We start from the raw sequence: 21,363 nt of genomic DNA on the forward strand, positions 1-21,363 counted from the left end.
TTCTTTTTTAAAAAGGTTGACCAGACATTTCTGAAGAAAGTTAGCACACAACATGCAGATGTAGCCATTATGATTTAGCACTCAGGCAGCACAATTGCAAATGACCATCACTTAACCACTGTTGCTAAGCATTAAGAGGAAGAAATGTGGATGCCCTTATCTATGATTTGGGAAGGGTCCCTCCCAGAGCTGCAAAAGAAAGAAAGAAAGAAAGAAAGAAAGAAAGAAAGAAAGAAAGAAAGAAAGGCAAGAGAAGGAGGAGGATACTGGGGTATGCTTGTTAGAGCACCTTCCTCATTATCATTTCATTCATTCAATGTGCTGTCTTTGCAGAATAAAACACAATTGGTATGCTTTACTCAGAAGTAGCTCTGTTGAAATAAATTAGGCTTCCTTCCTACTGGGGGTAAATAATATGACAGGAATTTCAGTTTTTGCCCACTATATTTATTCGTGTGTGTGTTCTTCTGCACTTATTTTTCTGAACATGTCTTTCTCAACTCTGCATTTAAGCACTAGACCCCAATCTGCATATTTTGGAGCACATTTTAAAGACTCCTTGACAGAAATGAGCTCTTCAATTAAATCATTAAATTAACTGGCTCTATATCAAAAATACTACAAATCCAAGAGGCAAACACAGAAAAAGCCATAAAGACACGGCCAAATTAGCTTTAATCACACTGCCTCAAGTATGCACATGCTTTTTGCACACTCATTCACCCTCTTGGATGCATGGATGCTTAGAATACACACAACCAATAAACTACACTGGTTAAATTGGTGACAACAAGCAAGAGGTCGTTGGACTCTCATGCTGGACTTAATAATTGCATATTAAATCCAAGTGGGCACAGCTCCACTGTTCTATCATGCATAAAGAATAAAAGTATGTGAAAAGGGCTACTGTATAGAAAGATGAGACTATCGACAGAGCATTCTGGGATATATTCCACTGCCCCCAGGTTGCAATCCCTCAATCATCTTTGCTGAAGCAGACTGAGACAGAATAGAATGTGATTCAGGAGGTACTGCCTAAGGAATAAACAATAAACTTTAAATACAGACAACACACACACTTCAAGGAGATCAGCATATTATCCGTGGCACATTTCAGAGAGCTGAAAAATTTCATCATTTCAAAAAATCCCATTTGGATCCGATCAATATCAAACTTTCATTAAAAACGCTGGAGCTACATGTGAATGCAGCAGTTTTCTGGCTTTCATTAGAAGTTTTTCAACTTTATGAGTGTGGAGAAATTCTAATCACAAAAGTGAAAAATACCTTAAAATATAATCCATTACAAATAAACCATTGCCATAATTTCATCCAATCAGGTTATAAACTAAATATTTGGATTTGCAAAAGACAATATTTTAAATAATTGTTGCAATGCAAATAAGGATTAATAAAAGGGTTTTGCTCTTTGTGGCAACTCTGACCTTATCACTAAATATAATTCAGGAATGATTAAGAACTCAGTTATTTCATTATTGCCTTTATGTTAATCAAAAGCATCTCAATCATGGTCTCAAAGGGGTCCATCATCTAAGACTGTGTATTCTGGAAGTTACACCAAGGGGGAATCCTAGCAAATATGACCAATGTTCAGGGTCAATGGGAGCTGTAGTTCAGCAACCTAAAGAGCCCCACACCTATTAGAATTTCAAAGCCTGCAGAAAGTGACTGAGGCTGTAATCTTATTCCACTTACTTGGAAGTAAATTCTATTCAACCTAATAGGTTTACATGTAGTTTACATGTAGAGGATTGCACTATAAAATGTGTTGTTTTTTTTAATTTCAGACTCTTTGAATGAGATGCTGCCCAAAGTGAAAATTCTAGACAGTTTTGCTTGACCTATAGTTTTTTTTAAAAAAATAAATAAATAAAGAGAACAGTTGCTATAAGAATTTAATATCTCTGTTTTTGTTAATCACTGCAATATATTTAATTTTTATATATTTAATCAGGCAAAACGTAACAGCTATTTCTACCCCTGAGCTACCGCTTCCTTATCAGATTATTTTCCTCACATGAGAGAATGATTAGATCTCTAAATTTAATTAATCCCATAGGAAAAAAAGAACAAAAAGGAATATACAAAGATTTTTTTGCAAAAAAAGTCTTCATCTCTGAAAATATAGTAGTCCAAACCTACTTATGTTTCTGAACAATTCAGTTGACTTTTACAAGACTACTTCAAATCAAAATATATGTGAAACATTTTCCAATTATGTGTGTGTTACTCACAGCAACTATTCTACTATAATGGACATATTTAAGATGAAGTAAACACAGCAAGAGGAGGGTGAAATGATTCAAAATGAGAGCATATTTCCCAAGAGAACTGTCCTATTTTACTAATAAGCCACACTCCACTCCCAGGCACATTACACGCATCACATCTCATAATGCATTTCTCTGTCTGTGTATGTGTTTTCTAAATGGGGGGAGAGGAACTCCACATATAAACTTGTTACAGGGTAAATGGTAGGAAGTAATGAATGCTGAACAGCAGGAGTCGTTTTCAAAGCTGCTGGCAGGGCAAGCAGTGATCCCATCCAGAACTACCACATCTGCAACACACTTAAGTCCTGGATACAACGGACGTATCAAAACACAACCTCCAGGAGGTTTTAAGATTTCCTAAAAAGGCAAACCTCAAGAGCAGCAGGAGTCATAGTGGCCCCTCTTCACCAGGCTACTGTTGCTAAAGACTAATAATGATGATAATAATAATTTTTATTTATACCCCACCCTCCCCAGCCAAGGCCGGGCTCAGCACGGCTAACAAGCAATAATAAAAACAAGTTGAATGAATACAACTTAAAAACAAGATTGAAATAATTAAAATATTGAAATATTAAAATATTAAAATGCAGCCTCATCACAGGAGGAGAAAGGAAAAAGGAAAAAGAAAGAGGGGGACGGAATCAAATTAGCTCCAAGCCAAAGGCCAGGCAGAACAACTCTGTCTTACAGGCCCTGTGGAAAGAAATCAGATCCACCAGGCTGGAACCAGTGATGAAAAGGCCCTGGCTCTGGTTGAAGCTAATCTAACTTCCTTAGGGCCCGGGACCACTAGGGTGTTGCTATTTATGGACCTTGAGGCTCTCCGTGGGGCATACCAGATATAAATTATAAAATATAAATTAACATGCTACCTAGACTTTTCAGGAACGCATGCATATGAAAACTGCCACATGATTTATTGTTAGCATCGCCTGCAGCAACCAAGCAGGCAACTTGCTGCACTGGCAATAATCCTCCCTTCTCCAAGAGCCACCAAGGTCACAGATGTGCTAGTAAAGGTAAAGGATGGTTGAGTCCAGTCAAAGGTGACTATGGGGTGCGGTGCTCATTTCACTTTTTAGGCCAAGGGGAGCCGGTGTTTGTCCACAGCTTTCTGGGTCATGTGGCCAGCATGACTAAACCGCTACTGCACGGAGGACCGTGACAAGTGCCAGAGTGCACAGTGGTACCTAGTAATCTACTTGAACTGGTATGCTTTTGAACTGCTAGGTTGGCAGAAGCTGGGGCAGAGTTGGCATAGAGGAGCGATATTCCTTCCTCCCCAGACTCTCTATACCTTGCTATTCAAGCAGGTACCTTCTCAGAGACTATTCATAAGCTATCAGATCACATGTAAGAGATATGTAAAGAGAGCTCTGCCTACTTCTTGTTCAGGAGAACTGATAGGTAAGATGCCTTTCAGGGGTAGATTAGAAAGATACGCAGTTCCCAAGCTGGATAGGGAATTTAGTTTCTTGTGCAATAATATTTTTTTGTCATTTCTAGCTAAGCTTTAATATTCTTCAAAAGGTGTTAGCCAGCTTATATATTGCACCGAGGGGTGGGGAGAATAAAGAAATGCTACAGGCAACATTTTGTTGAAGCATTAAGGATACAAAATACCACAAGGGGCACTATCCTCTATCATATTTTAGTCAAATTTTTGAATGGATCCTGTATCCCTTTCATCTTGCTATTGTCATTGTAGAGCAATACTGTACTGAAGGAGTGTCTTAGAAGTGAGAAGGTTCAGTTAACATGAAAAGACCAACTGTGGGTTGTCATAATTGTCAAACAAATAAATATTTGTGGACTATTAATTTAATGCACAACGTGCATTGAAATAAACTGGAACCTATTTGGACCAACTGATATAGCAAGTCTCTTCTGCTAACTGCCTACGCATTTTATAAAATATATAAAGGAGTTGCCTCCTATTGGAAGGTACGCCTCAGTCAGAAGATAAAAGACCTTATTTTCAAAAGACCTCCTGGGGGAGAAAAGCATGTCACAGGTGTGACTCTTTTTCATCAAGTCCTGCCCACTCACTTAATCTTGGTGTGAGATTGTTTCTTGTTAAACTCCAACTGAGTTTGGTTACCTAGATATGTCAGTCTCTCACCAGCAGAACCTGTTTTGACGCTCTCAAAATAACGGTGACTAAAATCCACAAAGTGCAAGACATGGTGCCATTTGCTATAATAACTTTAGCAGGAAGGGTTGCGTTCAATTCCTGCCAACCATCATCAGATGTCACACTGACCATCTTTCAAAAGATTTCACCTCAAGGCAAATCGTGTCTCCCCCCCCCTTTTTTTAAAAAGGAAAAATGGGTTGTATAAAGTGCAGTATTTATAGCTCCAACTCCAAGATGAACAATTGAGTAAACATCCTGATTGATCAGTGTTTTTCAAAACATACGAGAAACGAGCCCAAGAAACGTCCTGCACAACCTCATTAACAAATTTATGAATTTGGCTTACATCTCAAGTGTGCATTTAAATACGGAAGTGACTTAAGTGACAATGAGGTTTTTAAACATACCTACCTTCCATATCTTGCTCTTGCTACAAATAATGTTGGCTATATATTCTTCCAAACATCAACAAATATCTGATGAATAGTGGGAAGGATGCATAGGAATATTGTGAAAGGGAAACCGATTGACTGAACGTTACATTTTTTTTTTAATGGAGATGAGATGAATTTCAGCACCTCAAATCTGGCAGGCTGCTATGTTTGAAAAAAGCAAGTCGTTCTCTCTCAGTTTTACTAATTATCAAAGCTGTGTATTACAACAAAGCCTTTGGGCTCTCTCCCACATAGCACACACTCACAGCTTTTTGATCGTGCAGTGAAGTAATAATGCTGAATTTGTGACATTACAGTTATTACCAAGGCAACAGGCTGAAATCAAATAGTACTATGACTTCCTGGCAGGATCAAGGAGGAGAAATGGCTGGACTGTGAAAGACTCACACAAATGGCTTAAAAATAGGAACAGAGAAGAATACAAAGGCACCAGCAAGATACATTTCTCCCAAAGCAAAATTATTAAGTCTGCAATACTACTGAATTCTTACACAGGATCTCACAGCCACAAAAATATTGTCTGAAATCATTAAAATAACTGATAGTTTTCATATTTAAGACTTATCAGTTTCTTAAGGTTATAAGTACAACATTCATACTAATTTCTACTAATTTTGTACGATTTCATGCAACATCATTTTGCTAGAGTTTATCAGCAGGTCATTTAATCTCCTAGTCCTTTGACATTTGAACATCCTCACTCTGATTTACAGTTTTCAATTATACTTCCTATCATTGAATCCCCACGATCAAGTGTCACATTATGAGGATGCAAGTCTACAAGGCCAATAAAGCATTTCTAAATGACCTCCACTATTAGAATGACAATTACTGTCGGGAGTTTCCTATCTCCAATACCCTTCCCAAAACAGACTAGATTTTGCCTATGGCATTCTCCCATTTGTTTGTTTTTAAACTTATTTAAGACTTTCTTCACATAGCAATGCCACCAGCTAGGCTGCAAGATATAAGCTTACATGATGCCCGTCCACATAAAAATCACTGCATCTGTCAATGAGATTGGGGTGGGGCGGAACTGTCCTGCCCTTCTTCCAGGGAGCACAGCACCTTCATTTGAGAGAATTATTGGCCCCACGTCATCTATCAAGTGGATCCTTAAACCTTGACATTTCTGGTGTCACTCTGACTGCTATACCAAATCACAGTAAGAAGCCTAGGCTGTAACCCTTCTTTGTGCAGGGATATTAGAAAGGGTTATGGAACTACATTCAAGGATGTTAGCCCAGTCCCAAGTTCTCAACACTGGTTCGCCACACCAGTGACAATCAGCAGGCATAAAATGAGCAATAATAAATTTTGAAGATCGTAAAAGTTATGCAGGCAAACTAATAGAGTCAGAGTTCAATTAGGATTTAGGACGCAGTAATATCAGGCTCTCTGAATCTTCCACTTGGTAGCAACAGACAGAAAAGAAACAGTTAGTCCTCCTTTATCAGCTCAGCTGGGTTCAAATGCCATGTGGTTCCTCTTCTATCAGAACCATCTCCATCAGCTGCTATTCCAGCTGGTTGCTATGTACCTTCATTACATAATAGCATGAAATAATTGGTACCTGAATTTGCTTATTTTCCTCCTTTGTATCAGATCACAAGTCACTGTTATAAAAATGCAAACAAAAAGTAGTATATAGGAACACAGGAGGCTGCTTTATACAGGCTGAGAGCATCGGTCCATTAGCTCAGAACTGCTTAAACTGACTGGCAGCTAGTTGTACAAGGTTTCCAAAAAGGAAACTTTCCCAGCCTGTGATCTTCTATATGGAAAGCAGATTCTCCACCGCTGAACTATGACCCTTCTGTACAAAACATGTAGTAAATATAATGAGACCAGTTTCTTCAACAGCTGCACATGGAAAAACCTTGTTTAGCACATTTCCCTCCCTGCCCAACACGCAAAAGTGATGGTTCACTCTGCTACCATGGTCCTCTCATTTAAAATACAGTCAGCTGGAAAAGATATGGCAGAAGGCTAAATGTGTGCAGTGCTGCATCTTTACGTTAGTAAGCCATAAAAATGTATAGGTCATAGAATGTGCTGAAGGTTACCAAGCAGTCTGCTGTCATATACTACAATTCATATCTAGCAAGGCGACAGGTTTTCAATCAAATCATTCACAGTGCGAGTCCCCTAACATACATTTGTGTGTGTCTGTATCTCAAACACCAAAAAACAAACTGAGGGGAAATCAATTTACACTGAATTGTGTGTTTCTAATACTTGGTGCCTAAAGATTTACTTAATAAATCCACACCAGAGCTGCTGTAACGCATTTGAGAATTTAAGAGGTTTTTTTGCAGTAACTTCCGCCCTTCTCCACTTCCTCATTGTCAACTAGATCTGTTCCATTCACAGTCTGCAAAAACTACTGCTTGGTAAGGTGTTTCTGATCTAAGCACATCTGTAAGCTTAGGATAAGCAAAGTCAGCTAATGAGTACCATAAATCTTACAGGGTTTCAATATATTTCCAAAGAAAGAAAAAAGAAAAACTGTGTTTTTTCTTCGGGAACTTCAGATATTTTCTCATTTACCATATGCACATATCACATTTTCAAAGTAATTTGATGCCAGTCCTATACTTTGTGGATTTTGTTTCGCCTCCTAGGGAAGCATGCTTAAATAGATGCACTGCAGAAAAATCTGCTCTGTTACCTTGAACATTAGTCTAAATGCAGTTGACAATGCATTTTCATGTAAAATTTGAAAAGCACACATCTAAAACAAAGGTGAAGGTCCCCAGGAATATGAAAAACAGAAAACCACAGGAATCTACAGAACAATGTAAACAGTAGAAAAGTGATTATTAAATTTACAAAATATTATTACATGTGAATGTATATATAAACTTAAACAGTTGCCACTGTTGGGTAACAATTACAACAGTATCTCCAAACATCTCAAATTAATATGACAAGATTTCCTGCACTGCATCCCATGCTTTATCGCAACAAATGGAGAGTTTCTTACAAGTGGAGTTTGTCAATTTATAAATCACCTTTATACTATTTCCATTGTTTCTGGGCTTGCTGACATTTTCTCTACTGGTCACCCCTCGCCCTCTATACTATCTGAAAAATATACATGTCACTGAAAGCTTTTTGTCTATTTTCTGTTGTACCAAATGAAACATGTCTTTTAAATAAAAAAAACCAAAGTTGAAAAAGTGATACATACATGACTGTGTTAATACCTGCCAGTTGCTGGAACATTTGTAGACCACAGCCCACTATTAACTCTCTTCGAGTTGGAGGATAGGTCAGCATTCTGCAGATCACAGGTCCAGCTTGAAAAAGTGAAGAAAAATGAAATTCATTACATCAATCAGTATTTCCCATTATGGCAGCCAACCACATCCCATATTTTGAACTTTTCCACACGCTTTTCCACAGCAGATTTCATACATACTTTATTATGTATAGTAGATGAATAACTAACCACAGATCAAGTGGTTTCAAGACTGTTGTCATGCTGGGACTTAACAATCAATGAAATAAAATGTTTCAAGCCTCTGGAAGACAAATGATATATAAAGGTGGATATTTCAGGAAAGCAGAAAGCCAAAAATGATAGTGCCATCAAATCCACATCACAAATGGCTTACAAAATTAATTAATTTCAGATATATATATATATACAACAATTGTTCATATACTGGTCTAAGGATAAGAATTTAAATTAATAATTTTCCAATAATAATAATAATAATAATAATAATAATAAAATTTATTTATATCCTGCCCTCCCCAGCCGAAGCTGGGCTCAGGGCGGCTAACAACAATCAAAATAATCCAAAATTCTAAAAACATTCATTATAAATTAATTAAAATCAAATTGATGGCAACCATTAAGCAAAATTCTGTGCAGATTGCCAGAGGAGGGGGTAACTTTAGTTTAATAAATACTACAGGACCTGAAAGAAGGGATACACTGTACCAGGGTTTCCCAGTCTTAGGTCTACAACTCCCATCATTCCTAGCTAGCAGAACTAGTGGTCAGGGATTATGGGAATTATGGCCCCAAAACAGCTGAACACCCAAGTTTGGGAGACCTTATGATATACAATACCAGCAGGGAAAATGAAAGTTGGTTAATTATACAATTGCTGCTGAAATCTATATAAAAAACAAGAAGCACTAAGGTTATTTCTCTATGCTATTCCCCTGTTAATTTTAATGTCCATATTTTAAGATTAGCAATGCAACTAAAATCCATAAAAATATAATACTATAGCCATTGCATACTCACGGCAGGTTTTATAATTCAGATATTGCTCTAGTCTTTAAAATTATGCATTGTTCTAAAAATTTAAATTATGACACTATTCCCCACATATATAAAACATGGTAATTAAAAGTATCTACTGCAACAATACAGGCATTAAAATAAGTACTGATAATCTTCAGTCTTAATGATAATAATAATAATAATAATAATAATAATAATAATAATAATAATAATTTATTTATATCCCACCAATCTGGCTGGGTTTCCCCAGCCACTCTGGGCGGCTTCCAACAAAATACTAAAATACAATAGTCTGTTAAACATTAAAAGCTTCCCTAAACAGGGCTGCCTTCAGATGTCTTCTAAAAGTCTGGTAGTTGTTTTTCACTTTGACATCTGGTGGGAGGGCGTTCCACAGGGCAGGTGCCACTACCGAGAAGGCCCTCTGCCTGGTTCCCTGTAACTTTGCTTCTCGCAAGGGAACCGCCAGAAGGCCCTCAGCACCCAGGGGTGAATGATGGGGGTGGAGACGCTCCTTCATAAGCCGTTTAGGGCTTAAAAGGTCAGCACCAACACTTTGAATTTTGCTCAGAAACTTACTGGGAGCCAATGTAGGTCTTTCAAAACTGGTGTTATGTGGTCTTGGCAGCTGCTCCCAGTTACCAGTCTAGGTGCCGCATTCTGGATTAGTTTTCGTTTCCAGGTCACCTTCAACGGTAGCCCCACATAGAGTGCATTGCAGTAGTCCAAGGGAGAGATAACTAGAGCATGCAGCACTCTGGCAAGACTGTCCACAGGGAGGTAGGGTCTCAGCCTGCGTTCCAGATGGAGCTGATAAACAGCTGCCCTGGACACAGAATTGACCTGCGCCTCCATGGACAGCTGTGAGAAGTCATTAAGTTTCTCAAAAACTGAATAGATGTGGTGGTACACACATCCTTACCATATACAGCAGGATGAGTGCTTAGTATACTAAATGACAAATTATCAGTCAGTTCTCTTCCAATCAATAAGATATAAGAGATGTCTTCACTCCCCCTGCATTGCTTGTTGGTAAACGAAGCAGCTATTGTTTCTTCAAGCTTATTGCTCCTCTAGGACCTTCCCTAAGCACTCTCTTTTCTTGTATTATCTGTCTGCCTTCATATAGAAAACCATCTTTAGCATGTCTTAATTATACATGGTGAGGGTTGGAGAATTCACCAAGAGAAATAAAAGCAGCTGAGGTAGCTCAACCGTCTTCAGTACAGTGACTCCTAGGTCAATATATACACAAGAGATTAAATGCATGGCATTCAGACAACACTGTCCATGAAGTTCGGCTCAAAATCAATATTTATAGGGAATAAATTATACGTAACCTTAGATATGATTTTTTCTATTTGCTTAACAGCATTCATTCGCTACCCAATAAGGTTGATTCACTGTTATATTAAAATACAGTTAACTGCTGCATTTGGACGAAAGGTAACACAAAAACCTAACTCATCAGCCTCAAATTTAGATCTCTCAATTGTACCTTTTAAGGAGGTCCAATCTGCTCACTTAAAAAAAAAAAAAAAGATTAAATCACAACTATCCAATTCAGGAGAGCCAACCTTTCCATTATAAATAATGTACGGTATAAATTATTTAATTGTTAGTAAAAAAAAAACTGTAAGACACTTACTGTTGGCTTAATAAATTCATTTATCTAAAACATAGAGTCTGATTTCGCTTCTTCAAAAGGTACCACCAATTTAAAAGCAAGGAGACAAAACAGTCAAGTACAGCAGTTCATAACAAGATGCATGGTTTATGGTCATTCAGTGCTATCTTAAAAGTATTGGGTTTTTTCCTACCAACGTTTTAGGATACAGGTAACTGACAACTTATGTTTATTTAACTTGTGCGCATTCAGCTTTATGCACTTGGCAATAAAATAGGTAGGTAGGTAGGTAGGTAGGTAGGTAGAAAGGAAGGAAGGAAGGAAGGAAGGAAGGAAGGAAGGAAGGAAGGAAGGAAGGGGGAAGGCCAGGGAAAAAAGACCTTGGCAATCCCACCCCCCACTGAATCCCATGCACTTTGCTATATGTGATTTTGAGTTTATGCATTATCCCCGAAATGTAACCCCAGTGTAAGTTGAGAATTGCCTGTACAAGAAAGTTCACTTTGCAGATTTGACTCCAAACAGCTCTACTTGAAAACCAAATGCAGCCTTTTAGCCCATTTTACCAATGCCAGAAATTTACTTCACAACCACAATTTTATTCTACCTAGGCAGAACCATATGTTACCCTTCTTGAAGGCAATTTATCACTAAACAAAATCCAATGAAGTTCTCATTAATGAACGAAAGCACTACACAATTCCAAAACACATCAGCAACTGCAGATGAGAAGTTGTTATTCCCATGATATGTTTTCCTATCAAATAACATTAAAGTGCTTATTTATTTGATTTGTCATTTAAAAATTATATCTGTGGTCTATAAACCTCTATAAAAGTTTTTCAAATCAAAATAGCATGCATAACTAATTATTTCTCCAGAATTTTCCTATTATGCTATACAATACAGTTTAATTGTTTGAAACAGAGGTTTTAATGCTCACTTTATTACAACTGTACAAAGACTATGCATCTTCCAGTAGGGGTTCCAGAGCTTATTTCTTTATTCCAAGTCTTCCTCAGATACTTAAGAAATCAACAGGAAAATAACATGGTGCCAAGGTCATCCTGCTCTGATTTAATTATTTCTGTTGGAATAGAGTATTGTTCTACTCTCCAGCACAGTTTAAATTACCCGGGTGTTTTGTTAACTTCTCACAGGTACAGGGCATGGCTATTTTCAAAGGAATGGAACACCTTCAATTATGTCAAAATATTCTATCATATTATAAAGTCTAGAAATGTCACTGTAACCATTTATTCTCAGGATTAAAATCAGAACGTCAAGCCACGCTTCCCAAGAAAAATATGGATGAATGAATAAAGGCCCCTTTCCTTGTTTTCTTAGCAGAATGAGAGCCATGCACCATACTTCATCCCTGCCAGCAATGAATATGGAAGAAAGAAGTTCTGTAACAAGAGCTAAATAATACAAACCGAAAGTGGCTGGTGGGGATAATGAAGCATGACAATGATCTTTTAAAAAACCAACTACACTGTGCTGACCCCATGCATACCATGGGAAGTCAGCAATGTCTCATTGACCCTGACTGTGGAGTTACAGCTGTAAAAGCAACAGGAACCACCCTCCCTCAAAAAAACCCCAACCCTTAAACAAACCTTAGGCTGCTATCCTGTAACCACTTACCCCATCAAACACAAAGAAATCGACGTCTGAGTAGACATATAATGTGTTGTAGTGTAAGTGAAATCTCAATGAGTGTCTGCTGTAGAGCAGAAGACATGTCTAAGTCTCTTTGGACTAGATGAACTCTTTTCCAACTCTACAATTCTATGATTCTTTGTAAAGTGTTAAACCTTTTGCATTTTCCATTTGGGTTGGAGATTCTGCACTTATTGTGTAGCAGTATTCTGGTTTCACCAAAAGCGGCTTAGTCATGCTGGCCACATGACCCGGAAAAACTATCTGCAGACAAACATCAGCTCCTCGGCCAGTAAAGCGAGATGAGTGCCGCAACCCTAGAGTCGTTCGTGACTGGACTTAACTGTCAGGGGTCCTTTACCTTAGGGACGTGGGTGGCGCTGTGGTCTAAACCGCTGAGCTTAGGGCTTGCCAATCAGAAGGTCGGTGGTTCAAATCCCCGTGACGGGGTGAGCTCCTGTTGCTCGGTCCCAGCTCCTGCCAACCTAGCAGTTCGAAAGCACGTCAAAGTGCAAGTAGATAAATAGGTACCGCTCCAGCGGGAAGGTTAACAGTGTTTCTGTGTGCTGCTCTGGTTTCGCCAGAAGCGGCTTAGTCATGCTGGCCACGTGACCCGGAAGCTGTCTACAGACAAACGTCAGCTCCCTCGGCCAGTAAAGCGAGATGAGCGCTGCAACCCCAGAGTCATTCGCGACTGGACCTAACTGCCAGGGGTCCTTTACCTCTTATGTGCAGAAAATACTTTCTAAGGTGTATCTGACCTCAGACAAACACACCACAGGAAAAATGCATTCTGGTTGCTTGGAAAAAAGGAAGAGCAAACCACAGCGCTTCCAAGGACTACCAGACAACAAGGCAGAAGCAGTAAACATACACTAAAGGGGGAAACAGCAGCTCTTTAGGACTCAAGGGATTGCTATTGCCCAGTGTCCAAACAGTTTGTTAAATATTTATCTAGATGACGGATGCTGAGTGGAAATGTTATTTTTCAGATTATCATTTAAGTACTCAAGCAAACACAATTAACCAAACATTCATTTGTGAAACATGTAGTCATAAGAATAAAGATTTTAAACCATTAAGTCTGTTACACTGATTAACCTTTCCAAGGGATATAATATTTGTTATATAATGTTTTGTAGTTCCTATTATTCTGAAAAAAGTGACTAGAATTAGAAAATCCTTTAGTAGACATGCTTTAGACTTCAAGTTATCTTAAATTTGTAGATTTTTTTTTTTTAACTGAGGGTAGATTAAATTTTTTAAAGTAAGGGTCCCTAATGGCCTTTGTGCATATTGCCATTCTTGTTGCTAGGATACACTGAAAAGGATTCTACAAAAGGTTGGACGATGATGAACTCAGAAGCAATCTCACTGATGCAGAGAGTATACTTCAGCTTCCCCACAGCTGAAACCAAGCTCTGGAAAACCACAAAAACATGTTTTAGAAGCAGGGCTGGCCCCAAATATTTTGCCTTTAGCGGTGAAGGACTGCCACTCCTTCCCTATTCCACATTCAAAAATGGCCTGGACAGACAGTTGAATCTTACTTCAACAATGATAGCAGATTAGCATCATTCACTGCACCTAAAGTACCAGGATAGGTTTGGGGGAACCGGAGAGGATACATAGCATGTACAAGCTCTGTCCTCCAACAGAGGGGAATCGCCAACCGGGAAGTAACAACCCCTGAATCTGCCACTTGACCCAGTTGCCTCGTCCAGCCCTGTTTGGAAAGGAGTTGTTGTTGTTGCTGCCGCTGCCACCTATCACTGTACTAATTCATAGGTTGCTTTCAAACCACTGTACATGGTAAACCACTCCGAACACCAGTACAGTGGATGCTCAGGTTGCGAACATGATCCGTGTGGGATGCACGTTCGCAACCCGTGTCTGCACATGTGCGGGTTGCGATTCTGCGCATGCGCAAAGCGCGATTTAGCGCTTCTTCAAATGCACGACCACCGAAACCCGGAAGTAACCCGGTTTCAGCGGTCCGCAACCCTAAAAAACGCAACCCGAAGCGTCTATAACCCGAGGTATGACTGTACAAGTCACACCATCTACATGTATTATTGCTTTGCGTAATGCTACGATCACTGCTGTAAGGTCAACAACTCTTCAATATCCCCTTTTCAATGTTTATCAGGAATAAAAATATTCAATTAGATTAGTATATCCTCATATTTAATCTTCCATCAATCTACATAATCTACATAAAATAATTAGGAACAATTAATATGATCATCAATATCATTATACATTATTTTGTGGGTGGATGCATGATTTGGTGTTTGTTGCCCAAAACATATCATCATCTTCTTTTTTACACATTTTGGCTATTGTTGGTATGTACAGATGCAGCTGACTATGCTATGTGCCTGCAGGAAGCTCTGGGCTAGGCAGGATCCAATGTCATCTCATAATAATAATAATAATAATAATAATAATAATAATAATAATTTTTATTTATACCCTGCCCTCCCCAGCCAAGGCCGGGCTCAGGGCGGCTAACAAGCAATAATAAAAACAGGTTGAATGAATACAACTTAAAAACAAGATTAAAATACAACATTAAAATATTAAAATGCAGCCTCATCACAGGAGGAGAAAGGAAAAAGAAAAAAGAAAAAAGAAAGAGGGGGAGGGAATCAAATTGGCTCCAAGCCAAAAGCCAGGCGGAACAACTCTGTCTTACAGGCCCTGTGGAAAGAAATCAGATCCTGCAGGGCACACAAGGGACACTCCCCCAGATGGATGGGTGTGTGATTCATGTTGTGGGGTAGGCACAACCAGTTGCTGATTTAATTTCTTATGAGCATTTCATAAGCAAGATAATTTGGACCAAAAACAACTGTTCTAGGACTCAAAGGTGGGAGTCCCCAGTCATGGAAATATACTATATGGGGCGCTCCAAATGCTATCTGGGGATTCAGGGATGAATGAATTTTCATTCTTTTCAGTGTTTTGAACTTGCAAGCAAATAAGGAACTGGGAACTAGTCACCTACTTGAGCACTGTTTTTATGTAGCATCAGGGTTCCAGATCCCAGGGAATGGCATACAATACATTAACTCTGCTGAAACTACATAGGCCTGGATTGGCTTGGAAACTCCCCAGGAGTCCTATACATGCTGCCTGGAGTTCAACGGAAGCCAGGAAGGATATAAAGGCACAAAATAAAACAGAACAGGCTCTGAAACAAACAAGGGCAAATTGCTCCTTCTAAGGTGGATAATGAAATGCTGAATGGCAAAATAAGGAAAGGGGAAAGCCAGCTGAAGTAGGAACCTTCAAGGCATGTAGGAAAAGCATGTTTTTAAGAGCACTTAAAGAACCAAACTATCAGAAAACCAGGACCATGGGGGAATGCTACCCACATGTTGTGGCCGGCGCCTGCAGCAGTAGACTGGAACAAACCCTCAGTTGCCTGGGGCTTAAGGCTTTCTTCTCTTCAGCTTGGTATAGGATGCTAAGAAAGGTTACTTACTTGAAGGCTAAGGCTTGAATCCTATGCACCTTTATTTGAAAACTAGTCCCTTTGAACAAAGTACATACGAGAACAATAGACATACAGTATATACTGAATATACATGCATGATTAGGGTATAACAGGTGTCTAAAAGCAGTGGGTGGCAGCAAAATAGTGTTTCTCAATGAGATACAAAGTGAAAGTCCATGTCATTTGGTTGGTAGAGTCATAATGATTTCGGTTTGTCTTTTTTTTAAATAACAATTCAAAAATATCAATGCGTGGCAAATGCAACACATGTCAACTTAAACCTTTTCTGTGTTCATACTTCTAGAAATAAGGTATTGCCAAAATTGTAACTTCCGTTTAATACATCTGTTTGTACTCTTTTTCAAGGCTGTTGGACTGTAGCTATATCCAAACATTTTCTTGCTCTGCATTTACAAAGGCTGCAAGCTACTGGGAAAACTGTTTTCCATTGTCATAGCAATGGAAGCTAAATACTATAAAGTGCAGCGCTTTTGAAATAAAATGTGAATAAAGATGTTCTATACAGGCATTTCTGTAGCTATTCACTTGTTTAGAATCTGCCATAAACTGTCATTTTATTCTTGCTTCTAACAGATCTAATTTAGTTTTAACAGAATGTTAACACTTCAGAGCTCCCTCTTAGAACTGCTTGTTCGCTCTTATAAAAAAAATGCTAATATGCAAGAGAATAATCCAATTCCGGTATAATCACTGAAGTCACAGAAAACCACTCAAACACAATAGAGCTTGAGCTTTAGTTCCATTATTTATAAGCAATCTTTTTGATGCAAAAATAGTGCAATGTTCATATTGTTTGTATTTCAGGCTGTGATGTAAATTCAAGAAATCTCCACCCCTGCATAATGAAATTTGTGGTAGTACTAAGGTTCATGTGCTGCCTATCCCAGCTTCACATTATGGAAGAGGAAATCCTGCATTCGAAGCTCACTAAAACTGCTAGCTCTGAAATGTTAAAATCTTCTGAGTTTTTAAGGAGAAAGGAACTTATCTGAAACCCTTCATCATGACTTTCCAAAGTCCCATGAGCAAGAAATATATTGATAAATTGAAGTTTGAGTAGTCAGGGCTGCATGAATTTGAGACCAGACCTATCCTGCTAATATCTGTTTTACAGGAAATAAGAATTATACATTAATCTGCTTATATCCATACACTATAAATAAAAGGCCAGTGTTTCAGAATCTGTTTTGCATCTTGAATGGTAAATGAGGAAAATCCTCTTATATCCTCTCATATCAGTGTCAAGAGCTTCTTCACCAATGCAAAATTCCCTTTAAGAAAAATATATTTTTCCTAAGCAATTATTTGGGTACAGTACCAGAAGGAACTTCATGGGTCATTTTTAAGAAACCCCATTTTACCATCAATGAGAAAAACAAGAATTGGTAATATCTCAACACAAACATAATAACAACCCTTAAATCACAATAATTTGATTTTATTTCCATTTTTAGAATAAACTCTGATCCAAGAAAAAGCCATAAGCCATTTCCCCCTTATGGTCAACAGCACATAATATTATGTTACATATTTAGTGTGCAGAACAGCAAGTGAGTAAATGCATTAAAAAAAACTTAACCTATGATTCAGTTTAACACTCTTATGTCAGACCCACATCTCTCCATGGAAAAATCATCATGGGCTAGACGCCAAACAGCAACATTAAGCAGCACAGTTTGGGCAAGCCCAGAGGATTTTTATTTTATTTTTTTTTAGCTACAGACCCCGGAGACTTAACACAAACAGCTCTTAGAAGTCCACATGGTTTCAGAAGTGGTTTGCAATACTGCACAGTTTCAATTCACAAAAACAGAAGCCAAAACCTCTTGGCAGAACTAGTTGTGGGGGGGCTTTCTGGATCTCCAAAGAAACCGAAACACTTGCATGGGGATCTGTAAACACAGGCCACAGAAGAGATAGGCTGTTTTGCAGATTTTAAGATTTCACCCCCTTTTTCCAGCACTGGGAACTGCTGTGGTAGAAACAGACTGCATTCAAGTTTTTCATCCTGTGTCATTATCTTGGGACCAAGTAACGAAGGCTTGGGATGGAAAAGATTACCGTATTTTTCGCTCTATAGGACGCACCCGACCATAGAACGCACCTTGTTATAGAGGGGGAGAACACGGAAAAAAAATTCTCCCCCTCTCTGCTCAGCGCCCCTTCAGGGAAGCGGCAGGAGAAACGGAGCCCCTTCCATTTCTCCTCCCGCTTCGCTGAAGGGGCGCTGCGCAGCTCTCCCTCTCTGCTGAAGCCAGGAGAGTCTTGCTCTCCCGGCTTCAGCAAAAGGAACCCGAAGCCTTCGGAGCACAGTGGGAGCTCCTGTTGCGCTCCAGAGGCGTCAGGCGGCTATCCCTGAAGCCTGGAGAGCAAGAGGGGTCGGTGCACACCGACCTCTCTCGCTCTCCAGGCTTCAGCGAAAGCAACGCGAAGCCTCCGGAGCGCGGAGGGAGCGCTCTCTTTGCGCTTCGGAGGCTTCGCATTGCTATCGCTGAAGCCAAGGAGCCTGAATTCGCTCCATAGGATGCACACACATTTCCCCTTAATTTTTGGAGGGGGAAAAGTGTGTCCTATAGAGAGAAAAATACGGTACCTCCCTGCCCGCTCCAGTTGGACTACTTCACAGCATCCTCCTTACAGGGCCACCAACTATAGCCCATGTGTTGGTAACCTCAAGGCTGGATTACTGCAATGCCTCTACGTGGGGCTGTCCTTGGGGCCTGGTATGGAAGCGCCAACTGGTGAAGAATGCAGCAGCCAGATTGCTCATGGGGGCATCTGGCTGACAACATATGAAAGCATTGTTGAAGAATCTGCACTGGCTGCCCATCTACTACAAAGCCAAGTTCAAGGTCCATGTACTGAATTACAAAGCCCTGGACCATTTAGGTCCAAGCTACGTCTGAGACCACCTTAACCCTTCTATCCCAGAGCAGCCAGTGGGATCACCTGCAGAAGCATCAGTCCTAGTTGGCACGGCTCATTTGATAACAACAATAGACCAACCCACCTTCTCTCTGAAGAAGCATCTAAAACATGGGTAGGAAAACTAGGGCCCAGGGGCCAGATCCGGCCCAATCACCTTCTAAATCCGGCCCGTGGACAGTCCAGGAATCAGCATGAGTAGAACGTGTGCTTTTCTTTAAAATGCATCACTGGGTTATTTGTGGGGCCTGCCTGGTGTTTTTACATGAGTAGAATGTGTCCTTTTATTTAAAATGCATCTCCGGGTTATTTGTAGGACCTGCCTGGTGTTCTACATGAGTAGAATGTGTGCTTTTATTTAAAATGCATGTCTGGGTTATTTGTGGGGCATAGGAATTTGTTCATTTTTATTTTTTTTCAAAATATAGTCCGGTCTGAGGGACAGTGGACCGGCCCCCTGCTAAAAAGTTTGAGAGACAAGGTCTGAGGGACAGTGGACCACCCCCCTGCTGAAAAAGTTTGCTGACCCCTGATCTAAAACATAAATCTGCCTCTTGCTTTTCCCTGCCACTGGATCTGTACTGTACAATGCCAGTCCGTGTTTATATACTTTTTAACAGATTAAAAAACCTAATCCTGTTAAATAAACTCTAACAGAGACTGGTATAAATGGGGAAGTTCAAACACTAGTAGCATGGGTTGAAAAGTTTATTCCGTTCACAAACATGTTCACTATGACTGAAGTCTCATTCCAGTTTGGTTACAGAAAATGCACAGAAGTGGCTGTATAAGGCAAGTATAATTTGCATGACCCAAAAGCTAACAGAAGCAACTCACAAGAATTCAATATGCTAGTTGGAATTTGCCTTTATTTCTTTGTAACCATACTGGGAACCTCACACGTCAAAATCCACTGCGAATAAAGAGAGGCAACAGACTGAAAGGTCACTGTAGAATCCCAAGTTTTAATATCGCAACTGAAGGATATCAGAGCTAGCGTGCACTTGTGAGTTACTCCTGACAAGCAATTATATAATTAGGTTGTGACAATTAGAATATATACACCCAGTCAATTGAAAACAGAACAAAAATTATCCTTCAAATTATTAATTTGTTTGAAAACGAATATATGGCTGATTATTATATTGGCTTCCCCTGTTTAACTGAATCCTTGAAACTCATTAGCAATTCTTAAGACAATTATAATTTCATTATGTTAAAGTACGGAACCAAGTCTGATATTAACATATTAATTTCTTCTGAAAAATACCAATAGAACTGATGTAGGAGCAAGGCTGTATAAAGCATAGAGCTTAGTTTAATCTTATTTTCACTGGGAGTATGGTTAGAACCAATTAGGATTGCCTGAAACCTTGGGTTGCAAATTATTGGTTCTTCTTGTTTTTATTGTTATTATGTGTGTTGTGTTTTAATATTGTGATTTTAAGTTGAGAACTGCCCTGAGACCTGCAGGTGCTATACAAATAATATTAGTAGTAGTGGTAGTAGTAGTAATAATATAAAATCTATTTCAAACTAACCTAAAATACTGTTAACACTGTCACTCATTAATAAATGTACAAAGAAAGCAGAAATTCAGCCTTACCTGCACCAACTTCTTTTTCTTCCTCTTCTATGTTATTCTTGATGCTATCATATTCTTCATCTATTGTTTGATTACCCCGCATCAGAGACAGGATTCTTCTTGCCTTTTGAGTCTGTCCTTTTTGAATAAGCCAACGGGGGCTTTCAGGGAGAAAGAGGAAGCCAAAAAACTGTATTACAGCTGGAACTGCCGAGAGGCCCAACATATATCTGGGGGAAAGAAAATAAACATTTTTAATGCAAATTTATCAAGATTCTCTCCATAAAGAACAGCAAGGCTTTAAGCCGCTTTCTGAATACGCTCAGTATTTCTCTAAATAAGCAGATGGAGGTAACATAGTTTATATCCTGAGATTTCCGTATCAGACGATTCCAAGAACTCTTGAACAGGTTTTCAGTTGTTCCCTGCAGACATAATTTTAACATTGCTGTTTGCAAATCAGTTATTTCAATTACTGTTAGATAACATAAACTTAGCCCAAAGTTAACTTATATTAGATTGAGAACTACAATTATTTACATGTATCAAACAACAAATACGCTGAACAAATGCAACTCCAGACCAACTAAAGAGGCCTACAACTACAGTGGCATGACAGCTGACATATTATTCTCTCCCATTATGGATCTAATATAGAAGACAATCACAGCTGTCATGTGTCAGGGGACTGCCATCGGAACAGGGGAGGGAGGCAGGGGAATACAGAGAACCTCGACGCCAGCTCCAGCGGTGGGGAAAGCCATAACTCAAGTAGAGTAGAGAGGGAAGGGGCCAGCCAAGCGAGGAGAGGGCTCAAAGATGCTACTGAGAGCCCAAGCGCCTCACCTAGCCCGGCTGGCCAGGAGGGATGTGCGCCACTTCCGTCGC

The 21,363-nt window shown here is 39.3% G+C and overlaps 1 protein-coding gene across 2 annotated transcripts in view; it reads right to left on the minus strand.

Moving 5' to 3' along the window:
- SLC2A13 (solute carrier family 2 member 13) overlaps positions 1–21,363 on the minus strand; it is a 99,519-nt gene that overhangs the window by 52,897 nt on the left and 25,259 nt on the right. For both annotated transcript variants that reach the window (XR_014172619.1, XM_081929141.1), the window contains exons 3-4: positions 20,497–20,705; positions 8,083–8,191 (exon numbers count right to left, since the gene is read on the minus strand). Coding sequence is in view for 1 of the 2 variants with exons in the window: in XM_081929141.1 (XP_081785267.1) it covers positions 8,083–8,191; positions 20,497–20,705 (318 nt within the window). In the remaining variant the exon portion in view is untranslated. The remainder of the gene's footprint in view (positions 1–8,082; positions 8,192–20,496; positions 20,706–21,363) is intronic.

The sequence above is a fragment of the Podarcis melisellensis genome, assembly GCF_964234715.1.
Source record: "Podarcis melisellensis genome assembly, chromosome: 10".
In the NCBI taxonomy this organism is placed as follows: domain Eukaryota; kingdom Metazoa; phylum Chordata; class Lepidosauria; order Squamata; family Lacertidae; genus Podarcis; species Podarcis melisellensis.